This window comes from Balaenoptera borealis (assembly GCF_965194805.1).
Source record: "Balaenoptera borealis genome assembly, chromosome: 16".
NCBI classification, from domain to species: Eukaryota; Metazoa; Chordata; class Mammalia; order Artiodactyla; family Balaenopteridae; genus Balaenoptera; species Balaenoptera borealis.
Genome location: NC_138872.1, coordinates 53,552,851 through 53,572,926, shown reverse-complemented (window position 1 = coordinate 53,572,926; position 20,076 = coordinate 53,552,851). Strand labels below are relative to the sequence as shown.

The following is a 20,076-nucleotide window of genomic DNA, read 5'->3' as shown; positions in this document are numbered from 1 at the left end:
TTTATCACCCCCCAAAAGAAACCCCATACCCACTAGTACCCACTCCCCGTTTCCCCCTGACTACCCCTCATTCCTTGGCAACCACTAATCTACTTTCTACCTCTGTGGATTTGCCTATTCTGGACATTTTATAGAAACGGAATCATACAATATGTAGCCTTTTGTGTTTGGCTTCTTTCACTGAGCATCGTGTTGTCAAGGTTCATCCACGTTGTGCCATGTATTAGTACTTCATCTGTTTTTATGCTAAGTAATACTCCATTGGATGGATAGACCATGTTTTTTTGATAGACCAGTCATCAATAAAGCCTACTGCTGACTCTCATTCACTCCTCCCACCTGGAATTTGGGGGTGGGGTTGGGGAAAGGGGAGCAATGGGGAATTTTGGGGAGGGAGGCTGATTGGGCTTGGGTTTGACAACATAGAGGAAGGAAAGCCGGGTTTTCAGGTGTCCCAGGCCACACTGCTGTCCCCGGCTCTTTCCCCCAGGCCGAGCCAGCCCCTTCTCCACACTCGCTTTCCAAAGCAGTGTCTGAACAGGGTCTCCAGCCCCAGAGTCCTGCTGCGGGTGGGCCGGCTCTCTGCCGACTCAGTGCATGATAATCTGCATTTCTAACACCGATCATCCACGGGCAGTTATTTGATGACAGTCTTCACAGAGACTCCCCTTTTAAAGGGCAGACTGTCTGCAGGCTGATTTTCACACCATCGGATCCTATCTGGGAGTGTCTTTACTGTAAAGGAGGGGAGCCCCACATTCAACAGAAAAGAACCTTACAACACGCCTGCTTCCTTTCACTGTGACAAGGTTTTGGTTTTTTTGTCTTTTTAAAAAAATTTTTTGGCTGCACCACACAGCATATGCAATCTTAGTTCCCCGACCAGGGATCAAACCCATGCCGCCTGCATTAGAAGGTGGATTCTTAACCACTGGGCCACCAGGGAAGTCCCATCACTGTGACAAGTTTGAGCAGGGAAGGGGGAAAGCTTGGCTTCTCCTGTGTCCCTCCCCTGCACATCACCAAACCCTTTCATTCTCCCTGGGCCCACTCAGATGCCTCTGGCCACTGCTGCCCGTGGCAACTCAGTACCAGTGATAATAGGAAATACCACTTATTAATGCTACGACGTGCCAGGTGTGTCGGCGACTTCTCGTGACAGCCTGCAAGCTAGGTGCTATACGGCCTGTGTTTTACAGACCAGGAAGCTGAGTCAGGTCAAGGAACTCGCCCGCAGTCACCCTGATAACACCTGGAGCTGGGGTTCGGGCAGAACCTAGATTCTGAATCACACTGCATGGCCTCAAGTCCTTTCTGGAAGTCTGTTGTCCGAAGAGCAGGGAGTGTGTGTAGACAGAGACAGAGGTCTGAGGACTGTGGCCCCGGGATATCTCGGATGCCAAGCAGAAAAGAACTTCAAGAAGGTCAGGTAGGAAACTCCCTGGTGGTCCAGTGGTTAGGATTCCGAGCTTCCACTGCTAGGGGCCCGGGTTTAATCCCTGGTTGGGGAACTAAAAAAAAAGATCAGATACAGTGAAGACAGAAAACAGAGCTCCTTGGAGTCACCAGTGAGAGCAGTTTTCATGGAGTCCTGGCTCCAGATGAAGTGAGCAGGATGGGAGAGTGAGCATAGGTACCCACTTCTGGGACAGGGAATTTTGCAGTCAAGGAGAGCAGCATAAGAGTGGTAGCGGGAAGGGGATGTATGATTGTGCTTTTTTTTTTTGGCCGTGCCGAGGGGCTTGTGGGATCTTAGTTCCCAGACCAGGATCGAACCTGCGCCCTTGTCAGTGAAAGCGTGTCGTCTCAAACACTGGATCGCCAGGGAATTCCCTTTTGTTATTGTTTTTAAATGGGAATAAAGACAGCTTGTTCTCGGTGTGGGAACGACCCAGTAGAGGGCATGAGGTAAGGATGCGGGGGCGGCGGGGGGGGGACAGCCGCTGGAGAGACATCTTTGAAGAATTCACACGGAAGGTTTCTCCGTGCACGGACAGAGCGCGGACACGCATCCAGACACAGGTTAGGAGGCAGATTTCAGGTACAAGGAGGGAGGCAGAGGTGGTGATGGGAGCCTTTGGGAGGGAGGGAGGATGGACCAGGGCAACATGAAGGGATCGCCAGCTGCACAAATGAGGATCTTGTTCTGGCATTTAAAAGTGAGATGGTGGGATTTCCTTCTCCTAGCGCTGTTCAGCTCCAGGGGGCAGGGCTGGGGCAAGGCAGGTGGGGGTTAGACTCACAAGGGAGCATGCATGCAACATGATTATATTGGTGGGCTGTGAAATGTAAGCTGGCAAAGGAGCAAAGTGAGAAGATAAGGGGCTTGCAGCAACCCCCGGATCAATGGGGTCAGGCAAACTACAGCCCACGGCTCAAATCCAGCCCACTGACCATTTTTTTTTTATACTTAAAAAAAAAAAGAAAATTTATTTATTTATTTGGCTGCACCGGGTCTTAGTTGTGGCACGCGGGATCTTTTTAGTTGTGGCATGTGAGATCTTTAGTTGCAGCATGGGAGCTCTTAGTTGTGGCATGTGGGATCTAATTCCCTGACCAGGGATCAAACCTGGGCCCCCTGCATTGGGAGTGCAGAGTCTTAGCCACTGGACCACCAGGAAAGTCCCCCACTGACCATTTTTTAAAAACTTTTTTTTTATTGTGGTCAAAAACATATAAAATTTGCCATTTTAAAGTGCACAATTCAGTTGCATTAATTACATTCACAGTGTTGTGCAACCATCACCACTATTTCCAAAAGTTTCCATCACCCGAAACAGAAACTCCATACCCATTAAGCAATAACTCTCCATCTCCCCTCCCCCCAGCCCTTGGTAACCTCTAATCTACTTTCTGTCTCAATGAATTTGCCTATTAGATATTTCATGTAAGTGGAATCATACAACATGTGACTTTTGTATCTGGCTTTTTTCACTTAGCATCGTGTTTTCAAGGTTCAGCCATGCTATAGTATATATCAGAACTTCATTCCTTTTTTAAAAAAATATTTATTATTTATTTATTTATTTGGTTGTGCCAGGTCTTAGTTGTGGCAGGCTCCTTAGTTGCGGCAGGGAAATCTTAGTTGTGGCATGCATGTGGGATCTAGTTCCCTGACCAGGGAAGGAACCCGGGACCCCTGCATTGGGAGCACGGAATCTTAACCACTGCGCCCAGGAAGTCCCAGAACTTCATTCCTTTTTAAGGCTGAATAATATTCCCTTGTTTGAATAGACCACATTTTGTTTATCCCTTTATCCATTGATGGACCCTAGGTTGTTTTCACCCTTGGCTATTGTGAATCATGCTGATGTGAATACTGGTATATGATCATCTGTTTGAGTCCTTGTTTTCATTCTTTTGGATGTGTACCTAGGAGTGGAATAGATGGAGCATATTGTAACCTCTGCCAGGTTTTGTATGGCTCATGAACTAAGAATGGTATGGTAGACAGAAAAATGACCTCCCCAAGATGTTCATGTCCTAATCTCTGGAACCTGTGAATAAGTTACCTTACATGGCAAAAGGGGCTTTGAAGATATAATTAAGTTAAGAATCTTGAGATGGGGAAATTATTCTGGATTATCTGCTTGGGCCCAAGGTCATCATATAAGGGTGGGTGGGGGGTCAGAGTCAGAGAAGGAGATGTGATGACCAAAGAAGTTGGAGTGATGCACTCTGAAGATGAAGGAAGGGGCCAGGAGCCAAGAAATGTGGGCAGGCTCTACAAGCTGGAAAAGGTGAGGAAATGGATTCTCCCCTAGAGCCTTCAGAAGGAGTGCAACCCTGCTGACACCTTGATTTCAGACAAATACAACCCATTTGGACTTCTGACCTCCAGAGAATAATTTTTTTTTTAAATTGGCTGCACTGTGCAGCTTTCGGGATCTTAGTTCCCCGACCAGGGATTGAACCCTGGCCCATGGCAGTTAAAGCACCGAGTCCTAACCACTGGACAGCCAGGGAATTCCCTTGTGTTGTTTTAAGTCACTAAGTTTGTGGTAATTTGTAAAAGTAGCAATAGGAAGCTAATACAAATATTTAAAAAAAATTTTTATTGAAGTACAGTTGATTTACAATGAGTTAATTTTGCTGTACAACAAAGTGATTCAGTTATATATATATATTTCATATTCTTTTCCATTATGGTTTATCACAGGATATTGAATATAGTTGCCTGTGCTATACAGTAGGACCTTGTTGTTTATCCATCCTGTATATAATAGTTTGCATCTCCTAATCCCAAACTCTCAGTCATTCCCTCCCCACCTCCGCTCCTTTGGCAACCACAAGTCTATTCTCTGTGTCTGTGAGTGTGTTTCTGTTTCTTAGATATGGTCACTTGTGTCATATTTTAGATTCCACATGCAAATAACTTTTACACGCCCTTTATAGAAAAAGTTTGCTGACACCTAACTTAGAGCAAGAAGGTTAGGGGGAAAGTCAGGGACCAAGGATAAAGGGGATTTTGCTGAACACCCTTTGAGGGCTCCAGAGGGCACAGTGGACCGAATTAGGAGTTGGGAAGGGATCAGACTAAGGGGTGTACAGAGCCTCCTGGGAATGGAAAACGGCCTGGACTCTGGGGACTTCTGGTGCTACTGCCGTGAAGCGGGTTAGTGATGGGAGAGTGTTGGAGTGGGGCGGTGGGAGCAGTGGGGGCAGTGATGATATTTCAGGCCTTGGGGCAGGAGCAGCTGAGCCAGGGGGGTGGGGGTTTGTGCATCTGAGACAGCAGAGGGCTCTAGATGAAAGGATGCCTTTGGCAGAAATGGGGAGGCCAGCCTGAGTGACAGTGCGCTCGCAGGAACCGGGCTCAGGCTGGGTCAAGGCATTTCCGTAGAAGACAGAGCGAAGGGTGGGCACACTTCTCCCAGCTCTCGTTCATTCATTCACCCAGGCACTATGGACGCTGCTCAGTGTACACAGTTATGTGGCCCTGTATCCTATGTTGTCCCCAGATGTCATCCTTCCTGTCCCCACAGTGAAGTCTCCAGGGACTGCGATGTTACACGGTCCAGGATCTGTACTTACAGAAACAGCCTGACAGCTTACTTTAAGGATTGGAAAATATTCACGCAAAACTGCCAGGCATCTACAAGGTGCTCCGAATATCTAATAACAATAACATTTCTTAATAATAACAGTAATCCTTGTTATAAGTAGCAGTATTTCAATTAGGAGGCGCGATTTGGGCGGAACCTGGAAGGCGGATGGGATTGGGAAAGGCGGTGGGCAGGAGGGAGGACATTCCAAGGCAAGCGCGGTCTTCCTGAGCCAGGGGCCAACCTCCAGGAGCCAGGGGAGGGGACGCGGGAAGGGCGGACGGAAGCTCGCAGCCAAGGCGTCCCTCCCTCACCCGCTCCAGGCCTTCACCCCTAGTAGAGAGCGCACCCTGGCGGGGGAGTAAGTCTCGCACTGGCTTCGCCCTGAATGGGAAGATGCAGCCTTCGCCTGCCCAGGCCAAGCTAGGGCGTGCCTCCTGCTGTCCAGCCTCCCAGCGGAGGGGTAAAGCGAGGGGCGATAGGAGGCGACCCGGTAGCATCCACCAAACCTCCCAGCCGCGCTGGCAGCCCGCCTCCGGGGCCGCTGCTGTCCTGGCCCGCCTCCACCCTTCCCTCCCCGCCGGGGCCCCTGCTTCCTAAGGCAGCCCCAGGATCCGAGGCGCCCGGCGCGCCCCCCTTTGCCCTCCCCTCCCCGGCTCCGGGATTCCCAGGCTCCGGAGCCCAGGCCGGGCGGGCAGTGGCGGGCAGCTAGGCAGGGAGCGAGTGAGGGAGGGGGCTGGCCGGCCTCTGAAGTCGGCCCCAAGTTACATGTGGGAAGCGGTGGCTATGACGCAAGTTTCCAGGGGGCCCTGGGCTCGGAGGGAGCGCGCCAGAGCAGCTCCTCTCTCTGCAGTTGCAACCGAAGAAGAAAAAAGCCCAGAGCAGCACCTCAGGCCGCCTTCGCCTTCGCCGGGCCCAGCTGCGCACCCCCGCACCCCCGCACCCCGACGGCCGCCAAGCGCGCAGACCCTGCACGGAGCAGTCCCCGCCGGACCCCGGGCGCGCGGGCTGGGTTTCCTCGCTGTGGCTGGCCTTTTTTTTTTTTTTTTTGCTACGCTTGCCAACCTGTCAGCTGATGGACCTCATCACCCATAGTGGCGCATGTAGCTCGGCCGCAGCTCGCTTCATTCACGCCGCGCCCTTCAAGCCCGCCCGCGGCCCCCGCACCCGGAGCTGGTGGGGAGGCGCGCAGACCCTGGCCACCACTCGCCCCCGGGGGCCAGCGCCCCTCTCGCCCGGGCCTCGCGCCGCCCTGGGGGGCGCTGCAAATAGTCCTTTGTTTACATGCAATTCCTTACTCCGCGGAAGGAGGCCGGGGGAGTGCTGAGTTTTCACCAGCTGTTTCCCGCCTTGAAACAGACATCTGATCAGCTGCAAACACACACACACACACACACACACACACACACACACACACACACACATATACACACGCCCGGGGAGGCAGGCCGGAGAGACCTCCCTCCCGCCCCTCCCGCCCGCCTCCCTCCCCTCGCCGCCGCCGCAGCCAGCATCTGGGACCGGCCGATTCTGCACCTCCGTCCGGCGCTGCCCTTTGATTCGGATTTCCATCTTGTATTCTCCGGCGGACCGCGGGACCTGGCTCGTGCAGAGGAGGGGGGCCGATCGCTATGGAGTATTTCATGGTGCCCACTCAGAAGGTGCCCTCTTTGCAACATTTCAGGAAAACAGAGAAAGAAGTGATAGGAGGGCTCTGTAGGTGTGTACTCCTCCTCCCCCTCACCCCCTTCCCACGATTGCAGCCCCCGGCTAGTCCGCCCCGGCGGGCGCGCGTGTGCGCACGCATGGCCCGCGCCGCGGACCCTCTCGCCTTTCTTAGCCGCCGGGGTGGCTGCAGCCCTGCGCGCCAGGCTTGGGCCGCTCGGGGACCCTCCTCCCTCGGAACGTGGGGGCCCCGGGCGGCCCCGGTCACTTTTGTCCGCTGCAGGCGGGCGAGTCGCGACGTTTGTAAATTGCAAACAGACCCACGTGGTTCTGCAGCAGTCCCGGCCATGCTTGGTGCTGGTGGCTTTCCCCCCCTCGCTTCCTCCTCCCCCCTCCCGCGGCGGCTTCCTTCCTCTCCCTCCTTCATCGCTCTCTCTGGGCGCCCCCTGCAAGGGGGTCTGGGGGGCCCGGGGCGCGCGTGGGGCCGCGGGGCGGACGGCTACAATGCAGCTAAGCCGCGGCTCCGAGCGCGGGGGGGCGAGCGGGGAGCCGGGTGGTGTGAGTGTTTGCAGGGAGCGGCTGCAGCGGGGTCGGGGGGGCGTGCTGGAGTCGGGGTGCGGGAGTGGGCGGGACCCGAGGGGCCGGCGCGGCCCGCCGGGAGCGCCGTGGACCCGGGCACGTTGGCGGCCACTCGCTAGCTTGCCGCCCGCGCCCGGGCGCTGTTTACTAGCGAGGCCTGGACGTGACTCTGCAGCCCTCTTGGAGTAGGCGGACCTCAGCGCACCGCCTCGCGGGAGCAGTAGTTCTCCGCGCCGCGTCGGTGCGGCATTGTGGGAGTTGTAGGCGCGCCTGGGCCACGCTTTACCCGCACAAAGCTCTGACCCCGCGGGCGGGATGGGCGAGGCAGGCCGGGTGCGGGGCTTTTTGGGGAGGGGGCATCAGAGGTCGCCCCTAGCCTCACCAGGCCGCTGCCCGCCGCACGTGGGTCTCCGCTGCAAACTTTCCGGTCTCGTGCCCCTCCCCCCAGCCATAAACCGAAAGCGTCCGGTTGTCCGTAAGGCTGGGTGGGTGGGTGGATGGGTGGTCCGAGATCCGTAGCCTTCCCCAGGAGGCACTTTCTTAGTTTGGCCCGGGTTGCTCCAGATCTACCCTTTACCGCAGAGTTATGGGTTAGCGGAATCGCCCTGGACAGTTGTTAAAATGCACACGCCCGCAATTCCGATCGCTAGGAGAAGGGCCTGGGCATCTGCATATTGAACACAACCTGTGGGACGGCGATACTGCGTGGGTTGTTCTCTGCGGTTCCAAGTTTGGGACCTGTGGCCCCTTTCCTGCCGTGCTACTTTAGGAGCGAAATGGCTCCCCAGGGCTGGGGCCACGTGCTCTGCGGTTCTGGGCAGGCAAGGCGGGGATTGAGGGAGGAGGAGCCGCAGGCGGTGTGGCCCAGGCTGGTCGACACCAGGGGCTGCAGAAACCAGGTTGGGGGAAGGTTGCTGCACACGTATACACCCCTACACCCCCCCCCCATCCCCCGCACACACCAGGGCTACCACCTTAACTACTCTTTTTTTTTTTTTAATTTATTTATTTATTTTATTTTTGGCCGCATTGGGTCTTCATTGCTGCGTGCGGGCTTTTTCTAGTTGCGGTGAGCGGGGGTACTCTTCGTTGCAGTGCGCGGGCTTCTCATTGTGGTGGCTTCTCTTGTTGCGGAGCACGGGCTCTAGGCACGCGGGCTTCAGTAGTTGTGGCACGAGGGCTCAGTAGTTGTGGCTTGCAGGCTCTAGAGCGCAAGCTCAGTAGTTGTGGCGCACGGGCTTAGTTGTTCCGTGGCATGTGGGATCTTCCCGGACCAAGGCTCGAACCCGTGTCCCCTGCATTAGCAAGCGGATTCTTTCTTAACCACTGCGCCACCAGGGAAGTCCCTTAACTACTCTTAAGTTCAAGGTGGTGGGCAGTCAGCAGCACCACCCTGAGTGTTGGCCCTTCCCTAAGGATCACCTGGAGGGCTTAGCTGTAATAAGTGAAAAGAAAAAAAAAAAAAAAAATTCTGGAGCACATAATGCATTGTAGGGATTCGTTTTGTGAGATTTTTCTCACTGAATTGTCACAATCTTCCTCTGAGTAAAGTGGCTTTATGATTTCTGTGTGGGCGGAGGATAGGTTTGGGAAGGAACAGGTAGGGCAAGTGGTGGGGCTGGGACTTGAACTCTGATCCCAGAGCCCTGCTCTTACCCTGAGCTGCTGATTGCACAGAGGGGGCCTGGGCAGTGAGGAGGTGGGTTGAGCTGCCCCAGATGCTGGAGTGGACATTCTGGGCCTGATCCCAGGCAGGCTTGGTACCATAGGACCCTCTGGCTGCCAGGCCTGGGCCTTGGCTGTGTCCTCTCTGGGCCCCCTAGGACTCCGGCTTGACCTGTTCCTCTTCCAAGCCCCCCTTCAGAGGAGTCCAGCAGTCCCTTAGGGACCAAGTGCCCCAGGGTTGGGCACGGGGACTACTCAGCTTGTCCAGCTGTGAGACAGTTGTCAGCCCATGCACTGGGTGTGGATTTGGGGCCTCTGGGATTTTTCATTTTCAGGAGGAGCTGCCGGGTGAGGTAGGATTGAGTGTGGGTTGGGCGGGGCCTTCTGGCTGGATATACTCGCTTCTCAGGCTGGTGGACTTTGCTCCATCCCTCAGTGACTAGCAGAGCTCCCTGCTTCTCTCCTCAGTCTCCCAGAGGGGACGGTACCGTACAGCGGCACGCACATAAGCTGTGTGGTTTTGGACATGTTGCCTAACTGCTCTCAGCCTCCGTAAAATGGAGCACCTGTGAAGTTTGGCTACGTGTGTGGAAAGTGCCTGGTAGCTATTAAGTGGCACTCAGATTCTTAGAAGCAGGAGCACGGTGGTCTTAAAGAGTTTACCTACTGCCGACCATAGGGGGGAAAGAGACCAGCTCCCCTCAGAAGGAATTAGAGAACAATTAGGGACTTTGGAGTGTGTTGGGTCCCTGATCTGGTATTTACGAGGCACCTACTTTGTGCTGGGATTGAGGACACCACAATAAACAAGAACTTGCTCCTGTTCTAAGAGCTAGAAGTCTCATGGTGCTACAGGACAAGTCAGTTTCCTTAGAGCCATGGGTTCTCCTGGGATCCTGGGTACAAACTCTGAAAAAACAAGGCATCCTGTTATCCTCAATCTGTCTCCCTTTTTTTTTTTTCCTCCATCTCTTTTAAACTTCACCACGACCCTATGAAGTGAGGCCGTATTCCCCTGTTTTATAGATGGGGAAACTGAGGCTTTGAGAGACGAAGTGGCTAAGCTTGGGGTTCCACAGCTAGTAAGTGGCAGGGCTGGAGTTTCCACTTGAACCCAGTGCAGGGCTCCCTCTGAGGGGCTGGAGAAGCTGTGGGGAGGGGGTGTTTCTGATGGGAACAACCTGGACGTGGTTTGTTCTGGGACTGAGGGCAGGGTGTATGGATAGAAGCAGTGGGGATGGGCGAGGGCCCCGGGCTGCTCCAGTACCTGCAGCAGAGAGAAGGATGGGGGCCTTGGGCATCCTTGATGAGAGGGTCGTCTTCCTCCTGTCCTCCTTTTGGGGTATGAGAGAAACCCTGCGTGGGCTTTCCCACCTCTGACTGTGTAGACATTGAGTGGTGGGTGTGTGAGTGACTTTGGGGCAGTGTGAAATGAGAGTTCTCAGTGGCTAATTTGAGGCTGGAGCCGGGCAGGGGGGTGTGGGGATTAGGGGATACCAGTTTGCCCTTGGGCTAGGCAGGAGGGACAGGTACAGATCCGGATCTAGAATTGAAGAGTCGGCTTCCTGCCCTTGAGCCTCTGGTTGGGATGTGGGCATTATTCCGGGGGGGGGGGCTGTCTTGGGGGCACCCTGGTAGAGGGGGGTGGCAGCTCTGGTCTTGGCACTGGAGGCTGGTACGCAAACAGTTCCTTGGCCATTGGCTGCCCAGCCCCAGGAGACTGGCTGGCTGAGGCTCTCAGGGAGGGAGACAAGTAAGAGAGAGCATCTGTGGACCAGGCCTCACTGCTCACCTGGGGGGGGTCTGAAGTTGATGTGAAGGAGGTGGAGGACCTTACAATTACTGTAAATCATGTTTACTTCTGCAAAACTCAGAAAGAAATGTAAGAAACTTTCAGGCATTTGCAGAAAAATCCACTTTATCTAGCAGAGTAGCAGCTGGAAATGCTAATTAGCCATCCTGTATAGGAACCCCTGGATGGTCATGATTCCACTCGTCAGAACCCCTGGTTAGTCTGCATTCTATTAAAGAAACTTCCAGGGCTATTTAGGTGAGTTGGTCTTGGTGGCAGCCTAAGTCCCTATGAGGAACTGTGGCTTTGGGGTGAAGTCTGTTTTCTGGGACTTAAGTCTGTACTAGGTTAACCAGCAGCTTGTTCCTGAACCAGGAGCCTGGGCTGATGGACTTGGTGGTAAAGGGGACAAGATAGAACATTCGGAAGAGCCAGGATGAGCAGGCCCTTTCTCCCTGCCTGGACGCCAGGCCCCTTCCTTCTGGGAACTTCTGGGCTGGGGCCTTCAGGCCTGGGGTCCTGTGGTCTCCTTTGGTGTCTCCCCAGCTCGTGGGCATCCTGGGGAGAAGGGAGGGGCTGAACGTTGGCTTCCCTGGGCTGAGGTTTCATGGGCAGATGAGCTGGCTGGTGGGGCTGCGGCAGTGGTAGGGGGCAGTGGGTGTTGAGTTCTGGCTTCAGCCTGGGGAGTTGGTGGGACTTGGGGGCTGGGAAGTGCAGGAGGTGCGTTGCAGCTGTACCCTGCTATGCCCGCTGTCATGGTGTGATCTTGGGCAAGTCACTTCACTTCTGGGCCTCGTCCTGTCCCACCATTTGTCAGGAGGGCCAGGGCGCTGCCTCTTGAGGCCACACACAGGGCTCTGGTAAGCAGGGCTATGTGTGAGCCCTCAGTAGAGGGTGCCACACCTGGGTGGGGGAGGAGAGCATTCGTTTTGGCTCCTGCAGGTGCCTGTGGTGCCCTGGTGTGGCTGCCTGACCTTGGACATGTCACTTCCCCTCCCAGAACCCTAGATTCCTTATTGCAACGCAGCCACCCAACTGGGTGTCCATGGGAGTCACACAGGGAAAAATATAAAAAGTCCTGTGAGTGATAGTAAGAGCTAACCTGATGGCAGTGCACACCCGTGCTCAGTCCTTTCTACAGGGGTGACTGTCACCTGTCTGTCGGGGTGTCCGGCTCTGAGGGGTGGTGCAGAGCCCACTCTGCCCTGTGGGTAAGAGCAGGGCTCTGGGATCAGGGCTCAAGTCCCAGCCCCAGCACTTACTGTAGCTGTTCCCTTCCCAAGCGTCAGTGTCCTCATGCCATAAGGCCGCTTAACTCAGAGGAAGATTGAGATGGTTCAGTGAGAAAATTCCAGCAAAGTGAGTCCTTAGCACATTACATTAAGAACTCAAGACTTCATATTTTATTTTATTTTATTTTTTTGGCCATGTCCCTCGGCTTGTAGGATCTTAGTTCCCCAACCAGGGATTGAACCCCAGCGCACGAAGTGAAAGCGCCAAGTCCTAACCACGAGACCGCCAGGTTAAAACAGTAACTCTGTTGCTAGTGTCTCCAGGTGGGCCTTCTGGAAGGGCCAGCACTCAGGGTGACCCAGGGCTGGAGGTGGGGCTCCTTTCTGACCCCTTACCACTCTGGTCAGCTCTGGCCTGTGGGCATCACCAGGGAGCGCCCAGGGGTGGGGTGAGTGGTGGGGGGGGCGGTCTCTCCCTGTATCTCTCTGGGGCAGGGATGGGGAAGCTCCCAGACAGGTCTCAGTCACTCAGTGGCTTGGCTTCCTAGGGATATTTCTCCCCGTGTCTTTACAGTTTGTTTGTTTTTTTTTTGACTGCGCTGTGTGGCATGTGGGATCCTAGTTCCCCGACCAGGGATCAAACCCGTGCCCCATGCAGTGGAAGTGCAGAGTCTCAACCACTGGACCACGAGGGAAGCCCCCCCTCCCCATGTCTTTAATCCACCTGCCGCAGAGGGTCTGGAGGGCACTGCCAGACCCAGGAGCCTGGACTCAGTTCTGATCCACGCCCCCTCCTCCCCCCCGCCTGCAAAGGGGTGGGCAAGCCACTGCTTATCAGGTCTCTGACCGGCATCCTCCCCTTTTCACCATCACCCCCACTGTAGGGGCAGGGAAACTTGACAGAAGGGAGGTGCCCCTGGCCCAGAAGTGGGGGAGCCAGATGCCCAGCTGTCTGACCCTAAAACTGTGTCCCTCCCACTCTGAGCCCTAAGTCTCATTTGTAAATGGGGGTCGTGGGCCCCCTTTCCAGTGCTGTGAGGGAACTGTATCTTGGGGAGGGTCCCAGGGAGACGCTGGGGGTGCTGGTGCAGGACAGGGCTTCAGACCCCCAGCAGCGGCTGGTGTGGAGCCTGCTCCCAGCCCACCCCCAGCTGACCGCCCTCTCTGTGGGGAGAGGAGGCAGAGACCCAGGAGGGGGCAAGAGCGAGTTTAGGGTCCCTCAGGGAGCTGAAGGGGGACAGGTGGGGCAGGCTGGCACGCCAGCAAGGCCTCGGTTGTCTCTAGCTGTTGCAGATGTGCTCCCCTCCTACGTTTCCAAGCAAACTCCTTTTTGCCTAGGGATGGGCATGGGGGCCTGGGCACCTACCTCTTTGAGCCCAGCCTCCCCCACCAATGGAATAAGGCTGCCCAGAATCCTTTCCCCATTCTCCTAGACCCAGAGGTGTGAGCTCTCTTGGCCCAGGCCTGGACCAGGTCACCCCAGGAGGGCCCCTCAGGAAGAAGCCAGGGCTGTGGCTTTGGGTGGGGCCGGTGGCCTCTTCTGGGAGCCCAGCATCTGGAAGCCATCAGTCCAGGGGCGGGGGAGTTGCAGGAGAGGGCCTGGAAGGGGAGCATGCCTCCTCCAGGCCACACACAGGCCCACCTCTCGGGAGCAGTGGCGTTGGGCCCACAGGCCCTGCTGCCGTCTCTGCCTCCTGCCAATGCCTCTCGGCCGGCAGCCTCGCCCCCTACCGCTTGCTGCCTTCTCTCTCACCCCACTGGCTGCCGCTCCTGCAAGATGCAATCACATAATATGCAATAACATCGCCTACTGCATGCTGGGAGCCTCGATTCTCTGGCACAGGGTGGGCCTGCCTTTTGGGATGGGTGGGCTTCAGGGAGAACTGTCCCCAGGGGAGGTTGGCCGGGTCCTCTTCCTGGAGTGAGTGGTACCTGTCTTGTCTTTGAAGCCTTAGCCCAGGGTCTGGGGCCGGGCTGGGGGCTTATGTAGTAGCTTGTGGCTGTGGGGATGGGAAGGGAGGAGGGACATCTCCCTCAGTCCTCAAGCCTGCGACCTTGAAGGAGGGGGTCCAGGTGCATAGCAAGGAGCTCAGAGGTGTCCCAAGAGCAGGTGTCTCTGATTATCACCTGAGGCCACCTGCATCAGAATCACAGGGATTCTTAGCCATGTGGGTTTCTGGGCCCCACTCAGACATGCTGGCCAGACACTGGGCTTGGGACCTGATGTCTGCACGCTTATTTTGACACCCAGGCATCCCAGAGCACGCTACTCCATCAGCCCCCTGATCTACTGGGGGTGTAAGCATCAGACAGAGCTGGTATCTTCTGTAGTGGGAGGGATGCCTGTTACACTTAGGCCCCTCTGGAGATGAATTGTAAAGACAGGGGCCACTGGGGGCAGGGCATGGAGGGCGCCCAGCCTGAGTCTGTCCCTGTCCTCCCCGCAGCCTTGCCAACATTCCATTGACCCCTGAGACTCAGCGGGACCAGGAGCGGCGGATTCGGCGGGAGATTGCTAACAGCAACGAGCGGAGGCGCATGCAGAGCATCAACGCGGGCTTCCAGTCCCTCAAGACCCTCATCCCCCACACAGATGGAGAGAAACTCAGCAAGGTGGGCAAGCGCCGGGAGGACTTCTTGGAGGAGGTGGTGGGCTGGAGCAGGGAGATTCGGAAAACACTGTCAGCCAGGGTCCCTGATTTGTCTGTCCCTCCTGCCCTCAGGCAGCCATTCTCCAGCAGACGGCGGAATACATCTTCTCCCTGGAGCAGGAGAAGACCAGGCTCCTGCAGCAGAACACACAGCTCAAGCGCTTTATCCAGGTAGCGCCCTGCCCTCCTCCTGGCTCCCTCTCACTGGCATGGGCGTGTCCGGGCCCAACCACTGGCTTGGGACTGTGATGTGGCTGTGGGTCCTTTCTTCCCCACTGACCTGCCTACTTCTGGCACTTGCCTTCCTGCCCAGGCCCTGATTTAGCCAGGGTCAAGTGCAGTGGAGTGGGCTCTGGAAGGAACTGGGTGACTTTTGGGAAGCAAGTCCATTCTGCCTCCTTTCCCAGCCTTGGCTGTCTGGTGGATTTGCACACTGGGGCTCCCCAGTGCCGGTGCACCTGGGTTTGACAGCTTTGGGGGGCTGCGATGGAGCTCCCCACCCCCACTCCCGGTGGTGGTGGTGGTGGTTGTGGTGTATGCAGTGTCACAGCACACTCACCGACCCCTTGGGGTCCTCAGGAGCTGAGTGGCTCATCCCCCAAGCGGCGGCGGGCAGAGGACAAGGACGAGGGCATCGGCTCGCCAGACATCTGGGAGGACGAGAAGGCGGAGGACCTGCGGCGGGAGATGATCGAGCTGCGGCAGCAGCTGGACAAGGAGCGCTCGGTGCGCATGATGCTGGAGGAGCAGGTGAGGCGGGTGGGCTGGCAGGCGGGGGATGCTGTCCAGCTCTCTTCCTTTCCTCCTGTTACTTACGGGAGCTCATGCTTTGTGCCAGGCCTAGGAGAGGGGTGTCCAGTGGGGAGCAAAGCAGAGAGGTCCCAGTCCTTGGGGGTCACTGTCTGCCTGGGGAGAGATGAGTCAAAGGCTCTCACATCGTAATCATGCAGCTGTGATAAAGGCCACACCGGATGGGTGGGCATCAGGAGGGGGACCTGGGCTGGTTCCAGATGGGCCACCCCATAGCTTCTCTGTGGAAGTGACCTGAGCCGAGGGTGGGAGGGTGAGTCTCACCGCTGACCAGGCAGAGAGGGGAGAAGGGTGCTCCAGGCAAAGAGAACAGCATGGGCAAAGGCCTGGGGCTGGAGGCAGGCAGGGAGGGAGCATGGCATGAGGGGGGCTGCACGGGAGGGGAGCAGAGTCAGGGCGGGCCTGGCTGGCTACGGTCAGGACTTTGGTCTCCACCCCGAGGGTGGCAGGGAGGCCGACCTCAGCAGTCTGTGGGCCCCGAGCTGGGGGAGGCGCCAGGGTGTGGCCCGGGCCCTACCCCTGAGCCTGCCGTTCCACCTACAGGTGCGCTCGCTGGAGGCCCACATGTACCCGGAAAAGCTCAAGGTGATCGCACAGCAGGTGCAGCTGCAACAGCAGCAGGAGCAGGTGCGGCTGCTGCACCAGGAGAAGCTGGAGCGGGAACAGCAACACCTGCGGACCCAGGTGAGCAGGAGGTGCCTGGAGGGGCAGTTTGGGCCTGGGCCGGGGCCAGGGCTCTCAGACTCAACGTTGGTGCCTCTGGGTGTCTAGCAGGGTGGACCCCGGGCCTAAATCATGGTAATGCAGATGTTCCTGGCTTCCAGGTGTCTTGCATACATTATTACATTGAATCCTTGTTGTAGCCCTTTGAGGCCTGAGCTGTTTTTACTCCTGTTTACTGACAAGGAACTGGAGGCACAGAAAAGTTCAGTAACACACCCAAGATCCTCAGCAGTTTGGGGCAAGGATTTGAACCTTGGCCATCTAAATTCAGTCTGAACTCCCGACCATCACTGTATTTGTTAGATGTGAAGTGCTGGCTTGGCTCTGGAGAGGGAAGGGCCATGCAGTCTTAGACAGCCTAAAGCCCCTCTCCAGGCCACCTTTTCTTCATTCTTAAAATAAGAGGGGTGGGAGGGGTCACAAACTGGACAGCCCCCAGCGAGTGAAGGAGGCCGATGGGCTGGGGTGATCGGTGGAGGCTCTCCAGGCAGTGGGCAGAGGGAGATGGTTTTGGAGGGCCGTCCCATACCCTCTGTGGCGGACAGAAGGGAAGGGGCAGCTCCCAGAAACTTCGCAGAAAGACTGAGGGCCTCTGTCTTGCAGCTCCTGCCCACTCCGGCCCCTACCCACCACCCCACGGTGATCGTGCCGGCGCCAGCACCCCCTCCCTCCCACCACATCAATGTCGTCACCATGGGCCCCTCCTCGGTCATCAACTCTGTTTCAACATCCCGGCAAAATCTGGACACCATTGTGCAGGTACCTGGCTTGGGGAGGGGGCAACGCATGGGGGGTCGTCCTCTGGGAATGGGCCCTTTGTGGGGAGATTAGAAAGTGGGTGACTGGAGGGGATTGGGACAGAGCTTGAGCTTTGTGGGGAGGAAGTCTGGAAGCCAGATGGGTCTCCATCTCTGCATCTGGGGTGAGGGGCAGAGAGGGGGGACCGGATGGCCCAGAAGACCCCATTCTTTCTCTCCACGTGGCATTTGCTGAGGGGGGTCCTTTATTCCCGGAGCCCGCTGCTTTCAGCGTTCCTGCATCCAGCTCTTGGGTTGGTCCAGGACCTGGGATGGGGGGTGGAGGTGGCAGTGACCGGTTGGGTGACAGTGAAGCCTGGCTTCACTGTCAGCTCTGAAGGTCGACCTGAAGTCACTATTGTGCCCAGCCTGGGGCAGAGACCTCTTGGGAGGCCCAACAACATTGCAAAGAAAGAAACAATTAACCCAAAACGCCCAAACAGAAAAAAGGCCATCAACCCCCCAGAACTTGAGTTGCACGTAAACCCGACAAATTGAATAATAAAATTTATAACAGAGGCCTTCCATAAGCCAACAAGCAGACTTTGAAATATATAAATGAGCGTAAGACGCTTGTGACTTCACGCAGCTGGGCACTGTCTCCCCTCCAAGTCATTTTCAGCTCAGCAGAGGGCTTCTGAAGTTTGTTTCCCCTGACTCTGGCAGGCTGCCCCTGCTTTGCCAGGCTTACTTCTGGACCTTTCTTGGGGGGGGGGGTGTGGGTGGTGGGGGAGATGGTGGCTGTCCACATGGCCCTGCCATCCTCATGGCAGCCTCTCCCCCAGGCGATCCAGCACATCGAGGGCACCCAGGAAAGGCAGGAACAGGAGGAGGAGCAGCGTCGAGCCGTCATCGTGAAGCCGGTCCGCAGCTGCCCCGAGGCCCACGCCTCCGACACCGCCTCCGATTCGGAGGCCTCGGACAGCGACGCCATGGACCAGAGCCGGGAGGAGCCAGTGGGGAACGGGGGGCTTCCCTGACCACCCCCCAGCCCTCCTCTCCCTTCTGGGGGCTGGAGGGGGCGGGGCAGCAACTGGGAGAGATGAGGGTGAACGAGTGAGGAATTTTTACAAAATTACGGCATCATTTGGGTCTCTTTTATGACCTCTTTTTCAATACTGTAAATCGACCTTTGAGTGAAGCCACCCAACCCGAGGTCCGGGGCTGGGGCGGCAGGAGCGCGTGGCAGCACCGGGACACCTGGGGCTGGGCCTCGGCCCCGGAGGCTGGGGAAGCGGACACGGAGGTGCCTGGCCTCTCTCTGCCAAAAAGCATTTTTTCATTGAAACATGTTTTTAAGAACAGGGAAAATCAAACAAAACCCCAAGGTATTTCTGCCCTCCCCAGAGCCAGCCCTACGACCGTCAGTTTTTAATTCCCCCTTCCCTCCTCTTTTTGGTGTTCTTTCTTCTTTAAGCACTTACATGGGTTGGGGGTCTGGCTGGGTCGGGGCTCTCGGGGTCCGGGGGTCTCCGTTGCTTCTCGGTTGGGGTTTGCTGCTGCCCTTCTTCCCTCCCCTCCCTGTCTCAGCACTAGGAATCGCCACTCTCCACCACTGTCCGGCCCCCACCTCTCCCTCCAGGTTTCCCATCTTACACCCCAAAAAAGTCTTTGTCTTTCTCTTTTTGTTTTGTTTGTTGTTGGTTCTTTTTTGGTTTTAGTTTTGTTTTTTTGTTTTTGTTTTTTTTTTTTTACAATTTTGAGGTCTTTGTGTTCAAGGAGAAGCTATTATATTTTGTTAAGAAAGTGGGGGGAAAAAACCAAGAGGCCACTGTGCCTTTATAAAGAAACAAAATAAAGTTTGTACTTTGTTTTTTAGATTCTGTGTCTCCTGGATGTGTGCTGTCATGAGGAGCTGGCGAAGGCTTCCTGGGGTAGCGTAGGGGGTGTTCTCTGGGCACACTGGAGGGGATTGGATGTGGGTGAGCGTGATGACTCCCCCAACTTATGTGTGGTGTTATGATGAGAAATTGGCATCCTTAGATTCCCTGGGTTTACTCTGGGGATTCTGCAAAGATGGGAGATGGTGTTGGGGGTGAGGTGAGTGGCTCCCAACTCCTCCTTGGTGGGAGGCAAGGAGAGAATGAACAACCAAGCCATAGGTTCCTGTCTCCTAGAGAAAGGACACAAGATGCTCAGTGGTCCTGATTGATCCCTAGGCTTTGCAACTTCCTCAGCTCGTGTAACCTCTTGGAACTTCAGTATCCTCATCTACAGAAGAGAAGTGAGCACTCCCTTATGGTGCGGTGTTTAAGAGCTCAGGTCCTGGGGTTGGTCTGCTGGTGATCAGATCCACCTTCGGCAAACCACTTGATCTTCGAGACTCAGTTTTCTCTTCTGAAAGTTGAGAATCATAATGGCACAAGGACATTACATCTTAATTGGTAAGGGGGTGGTCCTTTAAATTCCTTCATCCTCCATGACCAGAGATTGCTTTATAATGTGTCCCTCTTGACCTGCTTTTCCTCAGGTACATGACAGGTACATGGGGACTGAGGCCAGAGAGGAAGAATAGCTGATTCACATCTCACCCCACAATGAATGCCTCCAGACAGGAATTTGTTGAATAGAAAGGCAGGCAGGAGCCTGCATTTTTTCTTTTTTCTTAGAACTTTTAATACTTTTTTTAAAGTGAAATTCACATAACTTAAAATTAAGCATTTAGAAGGGAACAATTCAGTAGCATTTACTACATTACTATGCTGTGCAACCATCACCTCTATCTAGTTCCAAAACATTTCTCATTCCAAAATGAACCCCTTATCCATTAATCAGTCTCTCCCCATTCCTCCCTTCTCTGAGCCCCTGATAACCACCAATCTGCTTTTTGTTTTTTAGTGTTTAAAGAAATTAAAGTGTAATTTAACTTCGGTAAAAATTCACTTTTTAGTTTTTGCTTGTGGGAGTTTTGACAAATGTGTAACCATCACCATAATCAAGATATAGTTTCTTCATCCTTGTGTTCCCCTATGTCCCTTTGTGGTCCACCCAGCCCCTGGCAACCACCGACCAATCTATTCCTATGGTTCCTATAGTTTTGCCTTTTTCAAAATGTCATATACTATAAATATATTCATTTACAGTATATGACATTACATATTTAGCTTTTTGAGTCTG

At 55.3% G+C, this 20,076-nt stretch overlaps 1 protein-coding gene across 6 annotated transcripts in view; it reads left to right on the top strand.

Moving 5' to 3' along the window:
• The window catches only part of TFAP4 (transcription factor AP-4), a 33,671-nt gene extending 14,894 nt beyond the window's left edge, over positions 1-18,777 (top strand). For 2 of the 6 annotated variants that reach the window (XM_082360099.1, XM_082360098.1), the window contains exons 2-7: positions 14,426-14,591; positions 14,702-14,800; positions 15,209-15,379; positions 15,983-16,123; positions 16,766-16,921; positions 17,733-18,777. In XM_082360099.1, the coding sequence (XP_082216225.1) occupies positions 14,517-14,591; positions 14,702-14,800; positions 15,209-15,379; positions 15,983-16,123; positions 16,766-16,921; positions 17,733-17,939 (849 nt within the window). In that variant the 5' untranslated portion in view covers positions 14,426-14,516 and the 3' untranslated portion in view covers positions 17,940-18,777. Of the gene's footprint in view, positions 1-6,221; positions 6,766-14,425; positions 14,592-14,701; positions 14,801-15,208; positions 15,380-15,982; positions 16,124-16,765; positions 16,922-17,732 lie in introns of those variants that run through there. The other 4 variants (XM_082360094.1, XM_082360096.1, XM_082360097.1 and 1 more) reach the window with 4 other exon arrangements.
• The last annotated feature ends 1,299 nt before the right edge of the window (positions 18,778-20,076 follow it).